Here is a 24173-nt window from a genome sequence, read left to right as displayed (position 1 = left end):
TTTTAGTAATTAAATACTGGCAAGAATATCACATTCCTGCTGACTGCAATAATAAATTACACCCAAACAAAGGAGGCCATTGGTCGTGTGTGGCTGTGGCAGAGAGAGAGAAAGAGAAAGAATGAGAGAGAGAGAGAGAGAGAGACTAACAGCCTAATCCTCTTTCTGGCCAAAAACACCACACCCCATTTGTGGATAAATCACATCTGCAGCTGTACACAGTGGGTCACTGCTGGAGAGGCTGTGTGTGTGTGTGTGTGTGTGTGAAGAAAGAAAGAGAGAAAAAGAGAGAAGAAAAGAAAGAATGTGTGTGTCCAGTGCTGACAGCAAACAGCTGATGAAGGTCACACAGTAGACAGCTCAATGAGCATCCTCCACAGGCATTTTTATTTGACATGCTTTAAGTTAATTCATCAGAACATCTGGGTTCAGGGGCAGGAAGTGCATACAGGCTGCATACTGTGTCACGCTGATTTACCAGTATGAGAATGTTTCAGACGTCCAACAGGCTTCATTATTCACCTCGTAGATCTGTTTAGGGTTACAGTGTATATACACGGACCTCTGGGTCAATCCATGCCCAGTGGATGGTTACAAATTCACATATGTAGGCCTGTCACAGACCTGTAGGTGGCAGGATGGCCCAGGCGTTCACTTCCATGTCAGATGGAATTTACAGGTGCATCGGATTTCCAAAAAAACACCTTGTGCTGCATAATATTTTCCTCACCAACAATATTTTGTATTGGGAAGTGCCAAATGCTGCATGCCAGGCCGCGCCCGACAGTAGCAAGAGCACTGCAAGTAGCACACTTAGTCCAGTGGTTCCCAACCTAAGGGTCGAGACTCTTAGTTGATTAGTCAACTAATTGGTTGTTTTGGTCTTAGTCGACTAAGATTCTTCTCGATTAATCACTTTTTTTGTATGCCTTTTCATGATGAATGACTTATTTCCAAGAAACTTATGAGCACATGTCTGGTAAACACAAGATTTAAAGTGGTGCTTTTGTGTGATTTTTGACACTTTTTACAGCAGTGAAAGTTTTACAGCTCCGTTGATTAAATCAACTAATCATATGAGTGTTAGTCGACTAAGAATTTCTTTGGTGGAGGACAGCCCTACTTTAAACTTTTTTCTTGTGGAATACGTCAAAGTTTTATTTATTCAGGACCAAAAAAGGAAGGGTAAAATCACTCTTCGATTGAGCTGCTCACTACTCATGACACCCATGATGAGGGGTCATACAGTAAGTAGGCTTTGCTTCATAGTATGGGGTCAAAAACATGTACTTAGTGTTGTTGCACAAGAAGTTTTTAGAAATGTAATGGACATTTTATGCATTTTTTTGGGGAGGGGGGGTTGTGAAAACATAATTTCAGTTTTTTTGGATCTGCTGTGTGTTTGCTAATCCAACAAATGCCACTGGAATTTTGAGTGACATGGAGGTGAGCATGTGATGACTGAATGTTGATCCTGTTGAAGTGTCTTTGAGCAATGTGGCATTATTTGTGCTGCATCTGATGTTCTGCAGAGGGGGTCAAGAAACGGGAGATTTGTTCTTACAGTATGTGGATCACTGAGCTGAGGGTGTTGCATGTTGTGCAGATTGTAAAGCTCTCAAGGACAAATCTGTAATTATGGTCTGTATGAATAAAATAGACTAGACTTGAGAATGATCTGAACTGTGTGACATCAATTATTGACCCTCTGATGCTGCGTCTTCCACAGACCGAATGTGTGTGGCTCAAGGAACAACGCCTACTGCTGCCCAGGCTGGAAGACTCTGACTGGAGGAAACCAGTGCATTGTTCGTGAGTATTGCCTCCATTAAATCCTCTACTGTTGTAAATTCAGGTCAGATAGAGCTTTGAGCTCTTTGCCACCGTCATCAGCAGTAGTTTTCAGAGTCCAGCACACTGCTGGTTGTTTTTTATCAGAGTATCACACACCTGGGATGCAAAGTGAATGCATGTTACATTACATGAAAAATTATACTTTGTTGGAAAAAAAATCGTAAAAAGGGGTGATCATATTTTCAAACCCCCAAATCGGGACCCTTAAGTGTACCGCACGTTGCATGTGCGTGCGCACGCAGGAATAAAATGCACTATTATTGTGAATATGTAACTTTACTTTACTTTATGTATTGCACTTTTTCACTGATTCTGTCATAAAAAACGGTAGTGTTCAGGTAATGAACGAACATTGATGATACTGACTGCCAACACTTTCAGAAGTTTTGTTGCATTCAATGGTTCAAAATTATTGTTCAAAACGACATTACAGTTTCAATAATTATTAGATTATTGCATATAACTATTAAACAACAATAACTATTAGTTAAATAATTACTAAAAATACTAAAAACTATTAGATGCTTTCTAGATGGCGTCTCGACTTATCTTATATTATCTGACTCACCTGTCTTTTCTATACAGATGCTCAAAAACCTTTTTGTTATTTGATGCCTAATATTTGTCAATTTGCCTTATTAATAGGACTCATTTATGTGATTTTACTCATGAACAAACCAAATATGTAAAGGTGTTTGATCACCCAATAATTTTACATTAGCAGGTTGGTGTGGCTGATGATGGCAATAAGCCAATAACATGACAGAACAAGTGGGAATTGGTTGTTAATTCTGGTCCATTTCCTCTGGTATTCTGGCAGTGGTTCCTTTTTCTGGTTTCCTCTCTCTCTCTCTCTCTCTCTCTCTCTCTCTCTCTCTCTCTCTCTCTCTCTGTCTCTCTCTACTTCTCCCCTTCAGTAGACAGGAAGGTCTGAGAGGCTGTAGAGTTGTGTGATTGCAGTCTGGCTGGTTGGCTGGCCGGATGCCTGTCGCGGCTCTAATGACATAGTTTAGCAGTGGGGTTCAGGGAGTAGGGGTCAGTGGCTGGACTCTACCTGATGGGAGCTATGAGCAGGGGACCATCAGCAGCCTGTGGGAAAGAGAACAACTGAGCGAAAAACAGCCAGCGCCAACTGAAAACACACACTGGTACACATTTATGGCAACAAAACTCCAAGAAGAAAATAGCTCAACGCCGTTGCCAAGTGGGCTTCTATAACTAAACCATGATGGAGGTTAAAAGGAGGGTTTGGCCATATTTGGTCTATGGTCTGTTTGAGTTTTGAAATGTTATAGATGAGAGTTCAGTATGAGGTTTAGATCATGGCCTAAGATGCACCAAATAAAATTCAAAACCCGCAGCAGACAGACTGTAACAAGCAACAGATACAAAACAAGAATCTTCTCTCACGCTCAATCAAGACAAATCCTGGCACCATAAAGTGAGAATTGGACTGTTGTTTTATTTTGCACCTGACTTAGGATGTTTTTTATGTTGTTTGACCGAGTGTCATGTTCCTCTTTGCAGCAATCTGCCGGAGTTCATGTGGAGATGGTTTCTGCTCCAGACCCAACATGTGCACCTGCCCCACCGGCCAGATCGCCCCATCCTGTGGATCCAAGTCAGGTCGTTAAACAGCACCTCCCCTTTCCCACGGAGTGAACTCCTCTGAAGCTTAATCCATCAAGCTGCTATCATCAGCTCGATGGATTTATAATACCGTGTGCATAGGTGGAGGCGTTAACTGGTATTTGGCCTATAGATAAACACAGTAATGGCATGATTTATGTAAATAGGAGTCTATGCTGAAAGTGTTTCTTGGAAAGCACGGCCTAAACCACACCCATGGCTTTGCATTTTTTTTAAGTAAAGGAGATGTAATCTGAAGAAAAACATTTCACCATGCAGTAACAATAATGACACGCAGTGACAGATGATAGATGACAGAAAACATGCCATCTTGTCATATGTTTTCCTCCGTAGGAGAAAAATGAAAGAGATTATAATTGGCTCAGATCTTTTGAGTCCAAACCACACTGTACCATTTGTTTCCTTTTTTCCTTAAGTGTTCTTCTCCTCCTCATGAGTAATGAGCACTAACTAGTATGGTACAAAAATATGATTTACTAAGTCAAAGAACCTCCTGAAAACATCCCTTGAAAGTTATATATGTTGCAATCACGTCCTTGCAAATAGCGGTCAATCTCGTGGGTTGTTGTGTGTGAGTCCTTTGGGTGTGTGTGTGCTTTGGAAGACGTCCACAGTCAACATCTCCTCCATGTTGCTCTTCAGCGCTTCAACCCAATGCGCTCATCTGTTTGCACACCACAAATTTCAAGGAAATTATATCTGAACATGACATTAAGAGTTCAGAGTGCATTCTGTTTATGTTGTAAATCTAATATGCAGCGTATGTTTGTGTACTCTGAGTTTAACTCCCAGCATTTCTCTGTGTTTGTGTGTGTTTGTGTTGTTGTGCCCACAGTCCAGCACTGTAATATTCGGTGTATGAACGGGGGGACATGTGCTGAGGACAACTGCCAGTGTCAGAAAGGCTACGTGGGAAACCACTGTGGTCAACGTAAGGATCACCCTGAAAATACCACAGAACCATTGAGACACACTTCAACATTATCAGCATGTTTTAGCATAATTTTAGATGTATTTAAGAGAAAGATATACAACTTCCAAAGTTTTTCCTTTTAAGCTTGTGTTTAGTGCTAATTAGCAAATATTAGCATACTGTGTCACGCTAAACTAAGATTTGAGCACGGTAAACTGTAGACTTGCTAAACATCAGCATGTTAACATTGTCATTGTCATCATCATGCTAGCGTTAGCATTTAGCTCAAAACTGCCGTGCCCAATGCTAATTCCCGCCCATCGAACGCAGACTGACCAATCATAGCGTAGCATCTAAGGCTGGGCGATAATTCAATATAATACTTTATCGTCTTTCAATGGAATCGTATCGTGATGAAATCATATATCGAGATATCGTGATACACAATTACATCATCTAAATTGATAATAACAAGCACATACTAGCTCAAATTTCTCAGAAAATCAGATCAAACTCAGTTAAATCAATCTATTGTCTTAATCTGATTACCCTGTATTTAAACATAGTCAGTGTAGAGCTGGAAATATTTAGTCATTTTTTCTCTGTTCATTTTGCACTAAAGTTCTTAATTAAATTAATGAATTAATACATTTGTCAAGTATTTAATTCACGCAGGACTATGCAAAATAGGCTTTACAATATGGTTATTTCATATAGACTATTTATTGATTGAATTACCAGAAAACATGCTATATCGTGATATATATTGTTATTGAGATATGAAATGATCTATATGGTGATAGAAGATTTTGGCCATATCACCTAGCCTTTGTAGCATCGACTAGGGTCCAACAACTATACGGCTAGTAGAACAGAATACAAAATATCAGGCTGATGGTAGATTATCCGTGGACAGACAGACAGATACACACACACAACCGAACGCATGATCTTCCCTCAGGTTACGCCTGGCTGAGATAATAACAGCTCTGTACTTACAAAGTTACTTGCTGAGACGTGATCACGGCAACATTTCTATAACAAAGTGTAACGAGGAAAGAAACATGAGCAGTCGGATGAGAAGTCAGACTTATTTTGGAAGAGAAAACAAAGACAAACTGGAAAATATTATTAATTAAACTCTCTTCAACATCGTTACAGTGTACAGATCAACTTCCTGATTCAACTTGCATACTAACTATAGTTGTGTGTGCATTGTTTTTCTGTGTAATGAAGGATGATTGCCATCATTTCGGGTTTTACCTCCAAATAAAGTGGTTGAGACAACGTGCCTTAGTTTGTTTGTGGCTAGTCTGATCAATGGCTGCTCTGTTTGTTGCCCCATCTGACTTCTTTTTAGCGATGTCATTATGTTCCCAGATGTCTGCAATTAATTTAGTGACTGCAGTAACCAATGGAAATGATGGCCTACAAACATGAGACCCAAGTTTCATAAAACAGTAATATCCTTTGAGTTCTTTATAACTTACAGTCGTGTCCTCATGTTGGTGTTGCGTCATTGTTTGTTTTTCTCTTTTCTTCTCCAGCGGTTTGCGAAAATGGCTGTCTTAACGGAGGAAGGTGTGTGGCTCCCAACAGATGTGTGTGTACCTACGGCTTCACCGGGGCTCAGTGTGAGAGAGGTAAGAGCTCAGCATTTCTCTTGCTCAGCTTACATCACACCGTCTCCGTGCTCTACATTCACTACTGCCGAAGTGGTTTTCAAAGCCACACGTGCTGCTTTTGTGAAAACGTGACTTCGATGCTGAATGGCGGTCGTTTTTTGTGACTGAAGACAATTCCTGCTTAGTCATGCCACCGGCTCCAGGAATGTGGTTTGTTGTGGAACATTTGCATGTCAAGCTTGAGCTCAGAAATGACCATTATTTTCCACATCTGTTCTCAAACAACAGCTCTGGGGAATGTAATATCTTTCTAAATGTGCGCTGTTTGTTAACTGAAGACCTCCCAACCTCCTGTGGTTGCTCTCTGGCACATGTGAGCAGGGGCTCCAAAGTATACAAGCACACGCAAACCGAGAGCGGCCTGCGCTGTGTTTGTGAGTGAAACGTGCGTGTGTGCAGGCATATGTTCTGTATATGTGCTGGGGGTCTGTGGCGGTGATGACCTGTCGAGGTCAAAGGGATGACCTTGTAAAGCTAATATTTGGATTGGCAGCAGAGCTCCTAATTAGTAACGTCCCTTTTAACGATGCCTGTCAGTCGGGTCTGGATGAGGTTTGGTCCTTTGGTTTACTTTAGTGTTTTCTTCAACCTTGCAGCTAATAGGACACTACTGTATCTGGTTGCCTGGTGGGTTAGCGCCAGGTCTTATCTGCTGAAGCACACTTCTACATGTTGTGACTCTGGTTTCCACTCTTTCCTGTGGAAGCGTGGCCAAAGGGTTTTTTAGACTGTTGAAGAATTCAAATTCAGCACACAGTATCTTTCTAGATGTTCATGCTTTTCACACAAGGAATCTGTGAAACGCTCTGCTGTTGTGTCTTGTGTTATGGTTTCTGATGAAGAAATGGTGTGCGGGCAAAGGATTTGAGTACATCTGGTTTTAAAACTTGGATTTGCCATGTGAGGTGACAAACATGCAAACCGGCTGCTGCTTTATGAATGGTACTTTCTTGTCTGCTATAGTGACAGTGATTGTTTGTTGTGTTTTTGTGTTTGTGTGTGTCTGGGAACAGCTGCTTGGAGACCAACTTCCATCAGTTCATTGTGCTGAATTGAGGTGTGTCATTGTTTGTTGGTGTTTCCATGAGAACTGGCCAGTGCAGGGTGTTATTATAATTCTCAAATATATTTCTATATGTATATATATATATATATATATATATATATATATATATACAGTATAGTATACAGCATATACAGTATATGGTGCTTAGATGATTGACAGATAATTAGTCAAAAATAGTTTGGTAATTGATTATTCGTTTAGGTCATTTATTTAGTAAAAATGACAAATATTTTCTGCTTCCAGTTTCTCAAAAGTAGGAATGTGCTGCTTTTTCTGTTTTGTATCATTCTTAATTGAATATATTTAGGTTTTGTTCTGTTTGTTGGACAAATCAAGCTATTTGAAGATGTCATGTTTAGCTCTGGGTACTTGTGATGGGCATTATTTACGATTTTGTCTGATTTTATTGACTTATCAAAAGGGCTATCAATCAATTTAAATATTTAATCGCGATTAATCACATGATTGTCCATAGTTAATCATGGTTAATCGCAAACTAATCATACTTTTTTATTTGTTCAAAATGAACCTTAAAGGGAGATTTGTCAAGTATTTAATACTCTTAACAACATGGGAGTGGGCAAATATGCTTGCTTTAAGCAAATGTATGTATATATTTATTATTGTAAATCAATTAGCACAAAACAATGACAAATATTGTCCAGAAACCCTCACAGGTACTGCATTTAGCATAAAAAATATGCTCAAATCATAACATGGCAAACTGCAGTCCAACAGGCAACAACAGCTGTCAGTGTGTCAGTGTGCTGACTTGACTATGACTTGCCCCAAACTGCATGTGATTATCATTAAGTGGGCATGTCTGTAAAGGGGAGACTCGTGGGTACCCATAGAACCCATTTTCATTCACATATCTTGAGGTCAGAGGTCAAGGGACCCCTTTGAAAATGGACATGCCAGTTTGTCCTTGCTAAAATTTAGTGTAAGTTTGGACAAGCTAGTATGACATGGTTGGTCCCAATGGATTCCTTAGGTTTTATAGTTTCATGTGGTGGTATTTTCACTCTAGCTTTAAAACTGAGCCTGCTACAACTTAAAAATTGCAAGTTGCGTTAATACGTTAAAGAAATTAGTGGCGTTAAAACAAAATTGCGTTATTATTGCATTAACTTTGACAGCCCTACTTATTAATCAAAACAGTTATCAACAGATTGATCAGCAGTGAAAATAATCAGTATTTGCATCCCAATAAATTGATCAGTTATTTGGATCTTCATCTTGCATTTGGTTACACCAAGAGAGGTAAAGAAAGTAGGCCAATGGATACAGTGGCGTTTTGGATTGAGTTACTTTCATTGGAATTTCCTTGGCTCGTGTCCATCACCTCCCAAGAGAAAGCCATTGTGCTCTCACACAAACACAAGCACATCCATGTGCACATGCACAACCCCACACTGCTTTTAATGCAATTTACAGAACCGTGCCCCACTATGGCTTGATCTTATCACATTAGCAAGGACACAAGGTTCCTCACAAACACGTGATCTGACCAGGGGAGAAGTAGCTGCACTCAGGCCTCTCTTGGATGTGGAAAGACCCTGGTGCAATCAGGGCTCAACATGAACACATCACTGCTGCAGAGCTGTGTGACTTTGGGCTGTGTGCTGCCAAAGTGACTGGTGATCTGCTGACCAGTGGTCTCACCACCAGGCACAGCTGACTGCAGTGAAAATGCAGCCTGGTACGTCAACGTGCTCTTTGTTGGTTACAAATGTGATTTAGGTCGGAATGTGGGATTGGTGAGATCCAGCCGCGCTGCTGCTGATCGCACGCAGGGCTCTTTGCTCCTGCTGCAGAGTCGTTTAGCTACGGGGCAATAAAGTCGAGCTTTCGGTGTGACGCCATTGAGTTCACTTGGGATGGTGGTGAAAGGCTGGAAACATGGTAACACGTGAGTCAACAAGTCAGCAGTCAGAGCACAACAGGGAAGTCGGTCAGTCAGCTGAGGGGCTCTCTTGTCTCTTAATGCCTCACTGACTTTCCCCTATCAGGATCTGTTCTAGCCCAATGCAAACCTCAGTAGATAGATAAGTGTGTGTGTCTGTATGTGTGTGTGTTTGAGTGCGTGCTCAACTTGTTAGTCCTGGGAGGATGGAGAAATCTGCTGACGAGCCAATAGGGAAGGCCCCACCCAGATATAAGACCCCATGGAAACACACACAAACATGCACACACGGACGCACAGATTACGCATATGTTAAGGCATGTAAGGGATGCTGTGAGCACCATCTGCAAGGAGGTAGATTGGGGAAGGGTGGACATGGAATAGGTGGATGGATTTTTGTTTGTGTGTACAAACACTTTGGAGTTAATCCAGGAAATTCTTTTGACCCACTTCCCGGCAGGCTTCCCTCCTGTTCACACCAAGGCTGTTGTTGTGCATAAACTCACCGGTCATTGAGGAAGTCAGCATTTCTATTGTGTTGCAAAACTTACTGAACATCCGCACAGACATGAAATCGCCTGCAAATGAGGGTCAAAACAAACTCCCACATTAAGATTTACTGAAGCGGCTACCATAATATGCAAACATGTTTCCAAAAGTAGAGCAATAAAGCAAAAACAAGAGCAGCATTTTTGTAAGTTTTGGTCTGGTTTGAGATCATCTCTGGCTAGACTGCGGATGAGGGGCTGGGACGTTGGCTGAGATTCTGTGTGTGTGTGTGTGTGTGTGTGTTTGAGTGTGTTTGTGTGTGAACACGTGTGATTGCTCCCAGATGTACAGGACATGGGTGGATCCCCCAGCTGTATGCAGTTCACAGAAAGACAGTAAGATGACAGATGAAATGACACCACTTTCACCCTACAGCTGTTCGCCTCTCCCTATTTACCTCAGCTGACTGCCTAAGTGCTGCCCTTTATATTTGCTTTATTTCATGCTCAGATCTTTGTGTTTTCAGTGTTTACTCCCCTCCACTAACAGCTGTAATGAGCAGGTATTATGTCAGACGGATTATGTGTGGCAGCCCGACAGTAATAACACATAAACCTTTATCTGATGAAAAGAGAAACTTGAGTTCTTTACACAGTCTGCTGTACTTATATGGGCGCCATGTAGAAACTTTCCATAGTTTCTGTAATTGCTTTTTCCTATATACGGTGTATTGCTTTCTTTTTGAAAGTAAGGCACATAATGTGGGCTTTAAGTAGATACAGAAGATACCTGGCAACTGGTTGGGTTTGTTGTCTCAAAGCTGAATGTCGTTGAAAGCAGTGGTGGAAGAAGTCTTCAGATCCTTCAGAGTTATGTGAGAAGTACAAATACAACAATGTTAAAATCTTCCATTACAGCTGTATTCAAGCATTTAAAGTAGGGATGCACCGATTCAACTTTTTCAGTCCCGATACCGATAGCGATACTTGGGTTTTGGGTATCGGCCAATACCGAGTACCGACGCCACACTGTGTAGAAGTGACTGGGATCATTCTTTTATGTATAAAGAAACATCAGGCTTGACTTAAACTTTACTTTCCTAACTTCATAAAACAAAATGTAAGAAATAGATACATAGATATAAATTCACTGAATTGATATTTATTATTAAAATAATAAATCGTACACCAGCAACTTTGTCTGAAAAATTAACAGGAATTACAATTCAGAGGTAAACCTTTTAATGCAGCAACAATTGGTCAAAACAAAACCCATTATCACCCGTTGAGTCAGTATCGGACCGATATCCGATCCGGTATCGGTATCGGTGCATCCTTGATTTAAAGTAAAATTACTTAGGAGACAATCATTAGCTTTCTTGCCCAGAGATCAAGAAGAATGAAGCCACTCTCATATCTGTCTGTTAGATATGAAACTTAGTTTAGCAACGGCTAGGCTGGCACAGTGTTGCCAACTTGGCCTCTTTGTCGCTGTAGTAATTCCTTCCCATGCATGCTGCTCAGAGTAATCACAGTCCACGGCCCTTCTACCAACAGCAAGGGGTCTCTCCCTCTCCTTTTGTGCCGTGCACCATGCCGTGCACCATGCCGTGCACCATGTCGTGCACAGGCAGGCAGTCAGCCGACACAACCACTAAGCTTTACGCAAATGATGCACGATGGCGTCACCAATATGCAAATGAGTGTATGATGTCATCTGGCGATTTTAAGTGCTAGCTACTTTCATTGGAAAAGATTTGGCAACCCTGGCCTGGTGCTGTCTGAAAGTAACAAAATCTACCCACCTGCACCACTAGTTTCACTAATTAGCGCGTTATCTTGTTTGTTTAATTGTTAGGAAAACCTGAAGTGTAAAAACAACAGGTTGCGGTTTTACGGAGGGGTTATGTGAAGGTCTATTTAGGACAGACTGACCTTTAGACAGAGCCAGGCAAGCTGTTTCCAGTCTTTATGCTACTGTATGCTCACCTAACCGGCTGCTGGAGGTAGCTTCATTTACTGTCATCTAAGTCTCGGTAAGAAGAAGAAGAAGAAGAAGAAGAAGAAGCGTATTCCCCAAAATGTTAAACTACTCCTTCATTGTTGTAGCTGGTCCAGCTGGTGCCATGTCAAACTTGTTGTACTAGTACTATATGTTTTAGATAGTTCTGTTACAATGCATCATATGATCTGAGTTTAACTTGGGTTTAACATGCAACTTAATCCTCAAAGTAGCAAGTACTAACTTTCTGGTAGCTCTCAAATTGATGTAGTAGCGGATTAATAAGTACAATATTTCCCTCGTGTCATGGTGTAGAGGTTGCCCAAAATGGAAATACTCAAAACTGTACTTGAGTAAATGTACTTCCACCGCTGGGTGGACGAAGAAGTAGACTAAGTATCAAAAGCATTTGGTCTCCAGTGGAGCATGAGCAGGAGGGAGTGAGAAAGCGAAGGAGAGATGACCCAGTTCTGTTTCACACAGCGCTGGTGCCAGAGGCAGAGAGACCGTGGAGGCTGTGGTGCACGTGACGGGGTCTGGGCTGGGCCCCGGTCCACACGGGAAACGCACAATGTCTCGTTTGTTTTAAACGACTGCGCTGTTGGAACTGGTCTCCCTCTTTCCTCTCGCTGTCTGTTGTCTGCCGTGAAATGTGGAAATGATTTTTGCTTTTGGATCTCGGCCAGATTCTTTTGGGAGGGATGAGTTTTCCCTCTCTCTTTCTCTCTGTCCCTATCTCTGTTTCGCCATCTCCCAATCCTTCACCTGATAAGATTTGCTGATTTTCGTTAAATCCGCGGGGAGTTTGCAACTAAGGAGTGGTGTTTGGAGAGAGGATGAAGTGAGGGGATACATGCATGCAAGCAGTGGGATCAAGGGAATGAGGATTAAGCCAGTTTGAAGGGGAGGAGAGGTGAAGAACCTCGAAGGAGGGACTTTCTTCACACTCTTGAGCTCATATTTGTTATAAACTATTTAGTTTTAATTCTAGGCTGCTGTGGCTAGTGTGGAAATCACCTACTGTGTTCCACAGACACGCCCCATCAGTCAACCTCAGTCGGCTTTATGGATGATGACCTATTCCCTAGATTACTAGAAAAATTATAAAAAGCAGCACACTACACAGTGAATGTGCCATAATGCCTTAAAGACACAAACACAATACAGGTAACTAAAGTAACGGATTATAACATGTGCACCAGACTGATTTTTCATTGTCTGTGTGTCTTTGCTTATTCTAGCTCGTTTCTATTACTCTCCACAGCCGCCCACACAACTTTAAAAGGTTTTCCAGACCCTTTCCCTATCTCTACTTTTCTATCACACACACACACACACACGCACACACGCACGCACACGCACACGCACACGCACGCACACACACACACACACACACACACACACACACACACACACACGCACACACGCACACACACACACACACACACACACACACATGCACGTACAATGCACCTGAGAGCCAGACCGATTAAAATGCCAGGAAGAAACAGACAATGCATTCTTTATGGAGTGTGTTACTGTCCGCTCTGCAGCACTTTCATCACATATAATGTGAGTGAGTTGTAGATGTCATGCAAAATTGCAGTTTGAGTGTTTCTGTCTGTATATGCCAGACAGGATCACGTTAAAGTTCTACGTTTTTCAGCATTATATACTTTAGCTTTTTTTATCACAGTTTTGGTTAAAATGTTTCACAAATTAACAGTTTGGGATTTTTTAAATCTAACAGACTTCAAACAAAAGTTTTTATTTTCAAATTTCTATTTCTATTCACGTGTTCGACTGGCAGCCAAACTTTGCTGTTTTGCATTGCGTTTGTGCTGAAAATAAAAAATCAAAGTTCAGTATCTGAAAAAACAAACTCCTGCTTTGCCTCTGCAGACTACCGCACTGGGCCGTGCTTCGCCTCTGTGCATAACCAGATGTGTCAAGGCCAGCTCACAGGCATTGTGTGCACAAAGACTTTGTGCTGCGCCACAGTGGGACGGGCGTGGGGTCACCCCTGTGAGATGTGCCCAGCCCAGCCTCACCCCTGCCGAAGAGGGTTCATACCAAACCACCGCACCGGGGCGTGCCAAGGTAAAGTCTGTTCCTCAGTGTCTCTGTCTCTTTTTCTGTTTTTGTCTGTTTTTTTTTGTCTCTCTGTCACCCTCCCTCCCCTCTCCTTCTTTGAGGAAAGTGCCCGTTTTAACTCCTTCTCCCTCCTTGTCTGCCTTCGCCCCTCTCCCTCTGTCGTCCCCTCATCTCTACCCATCATCCCCTCTCCAAAGGATTAGTTCTAATTGGGTTAAATTGGGGTGGGTGGCAGTGCCTCCCACATGTGTATGGAATGCCCGCAGACGCCCGCTGTGGCGGGACTGTCAGAGTCAGTAACACGGGTCAGTGGCGGTGCCACGTGGGAGAGCTCATTTCTGGCAAGACGGCCCTCTGCCTGTCTGCTCCAGACCCAACAACATCAGAACCTCTGCAGGGGAGGCGGACCTGAGCCAGGACCCAGAGCAACATGGAGCGCTCTGAGACTGCATCAGGTCACAGCCTCCTGGAGGTTTTCAGCCTAAGACCTACATTTTAATCTGTCAAATTCATTAAATGAATTTCATTTAATCATCAATGTAATGTGATGGACTTAACCCAATGCTCTAGATCAACATCGTGTCTCAAACAAATCTTCATATACATTAGTCATTGTATGTGATCACAACCGTAACCTTCTGTTTGACTGTAGGCCTGTCCTTCCTGTATTTCTTTCTCTTCCTTGGTTGACCTGGCTTCAATTTCTGTTCCTGCTGCAGGAGACATTCCTCTCTCTCTCTTTTTTCTTTTTGCCTTGTCACTCTGACGATCGCAGCAAAGTCAGAGCCAGACTGTTAAAACAGACCCAGTTTTAATCCATGCACATCCAGGTGTGTGCAGATTTGTGTGTTTGTTGCCCTCTTACGCCTGTACTGACTTTATTTTACCATCTCTGTGTTTCTTGTTTTGTACATTAAAGGAATGTATGCCCATGTGTGTGTGTTAGAGTGTGTATTAATTGTATGCTATGTATGTGCAGATGTGGATGAGTGCCAGGCCATCCCTGGCATCTGTCAAGGAGGAAACTGCATCAACACGGTGGGATCCTTTGAATGTAAATGCCCCGCTGGGCACAAGTTCAACGAGGTCTCACAGAAATGTGACGGTAAGAATCAAGCTCGAAGCCATCACCTTAAAACTGTGAAATGTCTGACTGTCAGTGTTAGTTTGAATGACAGAGTAGGCTAAAAGAAATAACCCTTATTGACAATGTGAAAGTAGAATTAAAAGCCACATCCGTCTAGATGTGGTTAACTTCACCTCAGTTGTGGTGTTCTGATTATTACTTTGTGGGGAAAGACCACACATAAGCCACTTTGCCCTTCCCTTGAAATGTGTTAAATTAAACCAAAGCAGCACTCAGCTTTTCTCTCAGTAATCCTGTTTCACACTTAATTGTGAGGCTTGAAAGAGGCTTTTCTCCCATTATACATGTGTTAAAGAGAGACTATGTAATTTTTGAAAGACAAAATAACTTCTTTCCTCTTACAAATGAAAAGTTGAATTCATGAACAATAAACGCACCATTGCTAAATCCTCTACACTCTGAGGGGATTTGTTTCTACAACCTACTTATGGTGGCCAATGTTAGCTAACGTTAGTAAATGTAAACATTCTTGTATAATTCACATTAGTGATGTCATGAGAACCGATAGTTTGGTACCAAGTCGATGCCAAAATTCTGAAAACGTGACGGTACTCGTTTTTCTACAGTACCGCAGCTACCGTAGGTACCATTAGGGCTCAAGACTAACGCCGTCCTGCCGTCCGGGGGGCAATAGGAAATGTGTTTGTGATGCAGTAAAGTCACTATTGACGCGTCCAGGGGACGGACCCTATTTTTTCTCTGATGATACTACATTGCGAACAACGAATCTGTGTTTAAATTGGCAGGACAAGAGCTAGTTAACGTTAGCTATTTAACTCCGTGTAGGACTGTGCTGCTTACTGGCTGCTAACATCTAACGTTAACTACTGTAGCTCTCGTCCATTAGTTAGTATTGGGCGAAGGTAAATTCCAACGTTATCAAGATGTATTCAAATGTAATCTTGTAAAATGTAGTTTTTGATGAGAAACTTGAATAAATCCAGTTGTTTGAAGGAGATGTTTTCACAGCAAAATAAATAAGATAATAAAGAGGGAATTATGACCTGTATAACTTCCAAAAACCAGTATGCAAACGGTAATAAAGGAGCTGAGTTACTTCGCTGACATATGACTCTTCTCCATGCCATTTGGCATTTTACCTAAATGCTAACTTGTAGTTTCACTTTAAACAGCTTCACAGTCAGGGATGTAAATGCACGACATGAATCGAGAGACAGTCAGTGAATAAAAGATGTTTTTATCTCAGCGGGGGATTCTAATTATCAACCTCAGACTGGTTTACAGAATTATTAGATCACGCTCTTTTCGTACTTTATAATTGTGGCTTCCTCTCTGCATCTCTTCTGTTCCTCCACACGTAAATACCCACAGTCGGCCTTTAAAGAACACTGGCTCATTAAGACCTGAATATGACAATTTCCAGACCAACTTTAACTCTAGTGAAACAGACTGAGCAAGCTTTTTGTGGCACTCATTTGCAGAGTAAAATATGTGCTTTTATATGCCCAGAAATAATTACCGGAAAACTTCTGGACTGTGTAAAAGACATTTCAAAGGGGTCTAAGTTACAGTGTATTTTGTGCAATGGTGCTAACGGAAGAGCAGCTACAGAGGCCCCTGGATTTAATATCCTGTGACAATGCCGTATTTCCATTGTCATTGCCAACATGTGCTCTAGTCACTCTTGAAGACATTCACATTTCAAGTTACTTTTCAGTTTAATCACTTTCAGCAAAAGTTTTGATTACTGTGCCGTTTTTAGCAAACAGGAAGCAATCTAAGATGTTTTGAGACAAACTTGATAGTTTCCTCTCCTCTCCTCTCCTCTCCTCTCCTCTCCTCTGCTCTCTGTAGATCTGGACGAGTGTTCAAATATTCAAGGTCTCTGCGGTGTAGGTGAATGCTCTAATACTGCTGGCAGCTACTTCTGCAAGTGTCCCCAGGGATATTACACCTCTTTGGACGGATCCAAGTGTATAGGTGAGTCGTCTGTCACACTGGCTGTCACACCTCTAATCAAAGGATAATCGACTGCATTGTATTTGCTTTGGTTCATTGTTACTAGGATAGATGAAATATGAGACAAAGCAGTTAGAGCAAAAAAGGTACCGCCTCTTTCTCTTTCCTTTTTCCACCCCATTTTCTCCCTTTATGCCTGGCACTGAGCGCAGAAAGAACTGAAATCTGTCCAAAACATTCCAGCTGGTAGAATTTAGGTCAGTAGTCACTTGTTTCTAGTTCCACAACAATGAGCTATATTCTCTTTAAACTGAGGAGGAGACGAGATGAGAGGAGTCAAATGAATTCCTCTCGTGCTCAGGTGTTAGTTGACATCACAGTTGGAAGAAGTGAAGTGTGCGTCTGTCTGTCAGTTTGTGCATGCTGGGAGGCTGATAACAGTCTCTCTCACACACACCAGAAAAGCCTGTTAAGCTCGCAAGTTCAGCTCAGTTTGACCCAAAACAGACGAGGGAGGAGTTTGGGTCAGAATAGTCCATTAGATGTACACGCACATACTCACACATGCATGTATACACACATGCATTCGCACGCAAACATATGCAAACACGCGCTCAGATTACCCCCCCAGGAGAGGATGTTTGTGAGGAAGGAATGTCTCCAGTCTTTTGCTCCAGAAAACTGTTGCGCCAAACAATTGAGTCTGTTTCCCATGCAGCAACGTGTACTCCGACCCCTGAAGGGCCTAACTGTTTTTCCTCCAACCAACTCTGCGCTTGCCTGAAATCTTGTCGAACTTAACCAAGCAATCAGTAGTGTAGCCTGTCAGTTTCTCCATGTGAATACGCTGGATGGGGTGGGTGTGAAACAAGACATGATATATTTATGTTAATAGGGAACCTGAGTGTTAGTCATGCTGGTGCTCAGTGCCAGAAACTGCAGGATGCAGGAAAGGTTCTCATAAATAGGAAGTGATGACTATTGGAAGTGGCCTCCATCGTCCAAATGATGGAAAATCTGAAGCAATGCCGATTACTTTTTGATTGTTCTCCTGCCAATTTGCTCAACATGCAGACAACACATGCCATATTCCATACTTCATGCTGTGTTGTTTCCCACAGATGCTCGCGGCGGGTACTGCTACGCTAGCCTGCTCAACGGGCGCTGCGCCAACCAAAACTCACAGCTGTTGAGCAAAATGCAGTGCTGCTGTGATAGCGGACGCTGCTGGTCTGATGGGTCCGCCCCTGAAATGTGCCCCATTCGTGGAACAGGTGGGGTCACTCACCATCACATGGCTTTAAATTTCTTGTTCTCATCTGTATGTCTCCATGTTTCAACATCACAGAGCTAACCTCCTGTTGTTTTTCCCATGTGTTCATTTTAGAGGAGTATCAGAGACTGTGCATCCAGATACCTGATGGTGGTGGAGGGGTGATACCTGGTCGTGTCCCAGGGAGTCCTGACCTACCCGGCATCTACCCAGTTCCATATCCAGGTCAAACTCCTGGCCAAGGCCCTGGCCAGATACCTGTGTATCCTGGTCAAATTCCCATCCAGGGACCTGGCCATGTCCCTGGCCAAGTACCCATTCCTGGACACGGTCCAGGCCAGATCCCACAATATCCATATCCTGGACAACTACCTTTACTGCCTCAACCAGGTATGCTCCTGCTTTCTGCTTTTGTTTGGTTCTAACCCGGTCTCACTCCCAACTCATCAAGTACCACCGCTTGTTAAGTGCCCCTCGGCATCGGACACCGACACGTCAGGCTTTCAACTACCTCCAAAGTAAACCCACCCATGGCAATCTTCGACGGCCATAGCAATTGACGTGGGTTTAATTACGCGAGAGTCCATTTTGGGTGGGCGGGAGGGGTGGTGTATGCATCAAACAAACACACAAGTCTTTCAACCAGGAGACCACTGTTCGTGGCCTATACTGAAACTAAAAGTAACATTGACTTATTTTGTCATGTCAGTTGTGTTAGTATCGTCAGTCCTGTGAATCACGTGAGTCGCTAGTCAGTGACGTTAACCTCAACCACGACCTTTTCCTAACCCTAACTAAGTGGCTGTGTTGACTAAAGTCCTTAACGGAGCATTTCCACCAGATCCGGTGACGGAGGGCGGCTCAACGCTTTCCATTCATTTCCTAAGGAAAACAGGAGAAGCAGTCGCCCAGTGCATGGTGGAAGTGTTGCGGCGAGTTGGAGAGGGTCTGTATTTGCATAAAGTTGAAAAATCTCAACTTTATGGAAATGAACCTGTCCAGCACGACGCGTGTGGCTCACGAAACTTGGACCAAGCTGTGAATTTAGGCGATCTAGTTCTAAAGTGATTCAGCAGTGGCATAGCCTGTTCCTCAAATGTTTTCATTTATTTAGACAGAACAACAGAACGTTTATGAGCAGGCCGCCATGTTGTTACCTGTTTGAAACAGCAAGCAGAAAACCACAGACCAATTACGTGCATTCAGCGATAGGGTACGTCACCGCTTGAACGGCCAGTTGAGTGGAGCAGCACATCCCCTAGCGTCCTCGCCAGACCCGGTGGACTTGTAGCGTAATTGACCAAGTACTTGACGAGTTGGGAGTGAGAATGTGATCTTGGTTCACGTTCATGGCATGTCTTTAAGTTGACGTGTGCCATGGTGGCTTACAACTCATACTTTCTGGTCTGACTCAGTGGATGTGCAATGCTCTGCTCCCACGGGTCTTGTGTTGCCATGTTCAAAAATCCCAGTTTTGAGTAATCGCCACCCACGCCCTCCGGCTAACAAGCTACATGTTAATGATGGGAAAATTTTGACTAAGACTCTAATTGTGCACTGACGCAGGACTGCTTGTTTCATCTGGGTATTGCCGTAAACATATCCAAAGTATTCGTGCAGAAAATGTCCTATTTGAAAAAAAACATTCTGGCGTGTTTGCGGACCAGACCATGTCAAGGGTTTATTTAGGCAAAATCTTCCGCAATAACATTTCCTCCGGAACTGTTTTGCAGGGGGGCTTGGCAGAGTTTAGGCTTCTCTTAAGAAATTTAAACAACTCAGAGCTTTTTTTGCTTTAATGAGGATGATAGTGGGTCCTGCTAGACTTAAGTATACAGTGCAAATGTAGTGTGAAGATACTGTAAGTCTGGCAATGCAAGACTACATGCTTGAATGAAATTTTGCAAGCAGTTGAGATGTTACGTTTCCTTCAGTGTTTTGTTTGGTCATACTGTATGTGCAATTTCTGTTGACCAAATATCTTACAAATTAAGATGAAAAAAAAAATGTTGTTTTTCATTATAGCATTTTCTTTGTGTGAATGTTTCCGTCAGGTGGGGGTATCCAAACCCAGAACATCACCAACATGTGCCAGGCCTTCCGCAACCTCTGCCTGAATGGCAGGTGCGTCCCCATGCCGGGCACTGGGTATCGCTGCGAGTGCAACATGGGCTTCAAGGTGAATGGAAGAGGAGAGTGCTTCGGTAAGTCCCTGACAGAGTGAGAGGAAAAAGTTTCTCGAGCATCAAACTGGAGTTGTACGAAGGTGAAGAAGGTTTATGAGCTTTGTATTTGTTCTCCAGATGAAGATGAATGTGAGAGAAGCCCGTGTGCACACGGAGATTGTGTGAACACCCCTGGGTCTTACATCTGTCAGTGTCCTGCTGGATTCCAGACTACAGCAACCAGGACAGAGTGCCGAGGTTACACATACACACACCCACACACATGTGCACACATACACTGAAGAGGATGTATGTGTTTACCGTGCTGTCTGTTTATTTCTGCCAGATCTGGATGAGTGTGTGGCCAACGGTCGTATCTGCAACAACGGCCGCTGTGTGAACACTGTGGGCAGCTTCCACTGTGTCTGCAACGCTGGATTCGACATTTCAGTGGATGGCAAAAACTGTCAAGGTCTGTCAAGTTCTGACATCTGCATTTATAGAGTTGAGATATTTTTAAAGGGTAGTTTTCTGTTAAAAACCACAGTATGCGTAATGTTTATGTTTAATGGACCGTGGATCTGGTGGAGGTGGTGATTTAATACCAATGCCTGTTGGAGGCATGTGCCGTAATAGACGTCATTTTAAATTATCACGCTGGTGGTTTTGTGTGTTGCAGCCCATTAACTACAAAATATGTACATTTTATATTACTACCAACCTTTTTCCAAAGGACTCCATATTAATAATATTTACTTCTCTTACCTTGCAGGCATCCATTTGTTTCCATTCACTTTAGTTTGCTATAAAGTCTTGCAAGTCTCGCAAACTTGATTTAGATAGGTAGTCCATTGCAGGAAAACCTCTTGCTGCCATTAAAGGGGTCAGTATACCTCATCAGAACTGGAACTGGTCAAATAGCTTTGGAACCTCCCTATAAACACCTTCCAGGACAGACTGTCTGAAAATGTGCGCCATTATCCCCATTTCATAATATCAAATCCCCCTTTCATTTGTAATTACATTTTGTATTTTTCAATACATATAAACCTAATGGCACACAAAACCAGTTGCTACAGTAGATCAATCAAAAATGAATGACAAAATATATGGAAGAAAACAAAACAAAATAAATCTGGGCACACAAGTACAGTAAAAAATTTACAAAAAGTGAGATGTGGAGACTAGGTGAAAAATAGAATTAAAAAAATATATAAAATAAGGAGGCACCATTTATCAATACGTACATTAGGTTCCTTCCTTTATAAACTTAGACTAAACTTCATAAAACTTCCCTTGGTAATTATTAGTCCTTGCAATTAGAGCTTCAAAAGAGGCAATGTCTGTCATCAATTTAACCATTCAGCAAGACCTGGGCTACGTTCCAAATCGCATACTTTTTCTTTTTACTTTTAGTACGTACTGCAGCTGCACTCACAAAGTATGTACTGTTGCATGCAGTATGCATACAATTTGGACATACTACTTCGTTATAACAGTGCGCTGTGAACTTTGACCCTCTTGCTCATATATCTGCCGCACTGAGGATTGTGGGTCAGAATAGTCAGAAAAGCATGCTGGCTTGCATACTGCAAAATGCGACCGGATGTAGTAGGACATCCTGGTATTTTTGGCATACTGCATTTTGCATACTATGTATTTGACATACTAAATCGTTTTCTGGCATACTAAATAGTATGGTAGTTAGATAGGTAGTTAGTTAGTAGATTTTTTTTCTGGCTCTTCCAATGGTGGAGAAAAATCCTAAAGCAGCAATAAAGCCTTCCAATGCAAGTCCAAAATGTTGTTTAGGTAAAACAGTACACTAGTCAAATCTCTTGTAAAATTATACTATTGACATGGAGTGCATTACCTGCCTGTTGTTCTGTTCAAGCATGCTCCAAGATCCAAAATTCAGGAGTTGGCTGCTCAAAAGCAAAAAATGTTGTCCAAAATTTCCTGATTTCTATGTTTGCTTAGTGTTTGTCTTTTGGATTTTCGTATCGTATCGTATCGTATCGTATCGTATCGTATCGTATCGTATCGTATCGTATCGTATCGTATCGTATCGTATCGTATCATATCGTATCAAATATAGCCTCTGCTTGCCTGGATTGTTAAACAGCAACAACATAACTTTGATTAAAGCAAGCAAGCTCTATTACAGTCTGATTGTCAGCTAGAATGTAGTTTATCTCTGGTCAGTGATAATGTAAAGTGTATGAAATGTGTTGTTAATGGGCTAAATCATGTTTGTGCCTTTAACCACCCAATCTTTCTTTGGTGCACTAAATGCCATCAAGCTATCTATTTGTTTTCTGTTGATCCATAGACCAGGACGAGTGTCTGATCAGGAACATGTGCCTCAACGGACTGTGTATCAATGAAGACGGCAGCTTCAAATGCATCTGTAAACCTGGATTCCTGCTGGACACCAGTGGACGCATGTGTATAGGTGTGTTTGTCAGAAAGAACCACAGATTATTACAATCACACCTCTACATGATAATCTAACTGTCTTCCAGAAGATACTGTTGTTCTTCTGACCTGCATTTTCAGCTAGCTTGGAAGGTGGCCTCCTTTCTGGCATGTTAGTGGTTCTTAGCAAACAAGCCAAAAATCCCCCTAAAAGCCTGGAAAACCCCCTCAGCATCCTGGCAGGCCAGCTGGACATGCAGATTGTTGGGACCCGCCTGTTTTGAGATTCCATCAGACAGCCTTCCCATAAATCCATTCAATGCAAAGAGAAAAAAGATTTGGCTTTCTCCTGAAATCGACAACATGCCACAATAAGCACTGGTTTGATTAGGAGACGCAAACTTGAGAGTCACATAAGAATCGATCCACCATTTTGTCATCAGAAGCTGTATGGAAGCTTAGAGTTTAAATTAATGTAATGAACTCCTATTTGGAGTACATTCAACAGGTAGCTGCTAGAAAAGCAATTACAAAACAATGGCTTAAACCAGACACCCCATCTATAGAAGACTGGTGTGATATAATTTATGACATTTTTATAATGGAAAGAATCACCTTCTCCATGAGGCTTCAGGAAGCTAAATTTGCAGAAATTTGGGAGTGGAAAGTGGGTATTTCCCAGAAACACCCTTCTTTCGTTTAAATTTGTGTATTCATTTCTAGGGCTGTCAATCGATTAAAATTTTTTGTCGCGATTAATTGCATGATTGTCCACAGTTAATCACAAATTAATCACACATTTTTTATCTATTCAGAATGTACCGTAAAGGGAAATTTGTCAAGTATTTAATACTCTTATCAACGAGGGAGTGGGCAAATATGCTGCTTTATGCAAATGTATGTATATATTTATTATTGGAAATCAATTAACAACACAAATCAATGACAGATATTGTCCAGAAACCCTCACAGGTACTGCATTTAGCATAAAAAATATGATCAAATCATAACATGGCAAACTGCAGCCCAACAGGCAACAACAGCTGTCAGTGTGTCAGTGTGCTGACTTGACTATGACTTGCCCCAAACTGCATGTGATTATCATAAAGTGGGCATGTCTGTAAAGGGGAGACTCGTGGGTACCCACAGAACCCATTTACATTCACATATCTTGAGGTCAGAGGTCAAGGGACCCCTTTGAAAATGGCCATGACAGTTTTTCCTCACCAAAATTTAGTGTAAGTTTTGGAGCGTTCACTTTAGCTTAACTCGTTATTATCGCGTTCATTTTGACAGCCCTATTTATTTATTTTTTCTTTATCTCAAATGAAAAACACCCCATGTTCCATTTCTGTGTTTTATATTTACACTGTAAAAAGCTGAAAAGATGGATCATTCTGTAAAAGTAGTAAAGTAAAGATGACTGTGTGAACTGCTGCTGTAATGTGATCCCAAATAAAGAAAAAAAAAATTATGTAATGTTTAAAATAGGTACCATAAAGCTCCAACTAGTCAACAAATGCCCCGTAAAGAACAGTCTTTTGCAGCCGTTTTGCTCCACAGGGCTTCAGATACAGACGTTTGATCTCAGA

At 42.0% G+C, this 24173-nt stretch overlaps 1 protein-coding gene across 2 annotated transcripts in view; it reads left to right on the top strand.

Annotated features, from left to right (window-relative positions):
• Positions 1-24173, top strand: part of fbn1 (fibrillin 1) — a 91718-nt gene that overhangs the window by 9776 nt on the left and 57769 nt on the right. For both annotated transcript variants that reach the window (XM_037794321.1, XM_037794312.1), the window contains exons 4-16: positions 1730-1812; positions 3382-3480; positions 4340-4435; positions 5965-6060; positions 13467-13664; positions 14638-14763; positions 16621-16746; positions 17847-17999; positions 18113-18388; positions 20053-20202; positions 20302-20421; positions 20510-20635; positions 22496-22618. In XM_037794321.1, the coding sequence (XP_037650249.1) occupies positions 1730-1812; positions 3382-3480; positions 4340-4435; positions 5965-6060; positions 13467-13664; positions 14638-14763; positions 16621-16746; positions 17847-17999; positions 18113-18388; positions 20053-20202; positions 20302-20421; positions 20510-20635; positions 22496-22618 (1772 nt within the window). The remainder of the gene's footprint in view (positions 1-1729; positions 1813-3381; positions 3481-4339; positions 4436-5964; positions 6061-13466; positions 13665-14637; positions 14764-16620; positions 16747-17846; positions 18000-18112; positions 18389-20052; positions 20203-20301; positions 20422-20509; positions 20636-22495; positions 22619-24173) is intronic.

Source organism: Sebastes umbrosus, chromosome 2 (genome assembly GCF_015220745.1).
Source record: "Sebastes umbrosus isolate fSebUmb1 chromosome 2, fSebUmb1.pri, whole genome shotgun sequence".
Taxonomy (NCBI): Eukaryota; Metazoa; Chordata; class Actinopteri; order Perciformes; family Sebastidae; genus Sebastes; species Sebastes umbrosus.
This window is presented reverse-complemented; position numbering and strand designations above follow the sequence as displayed.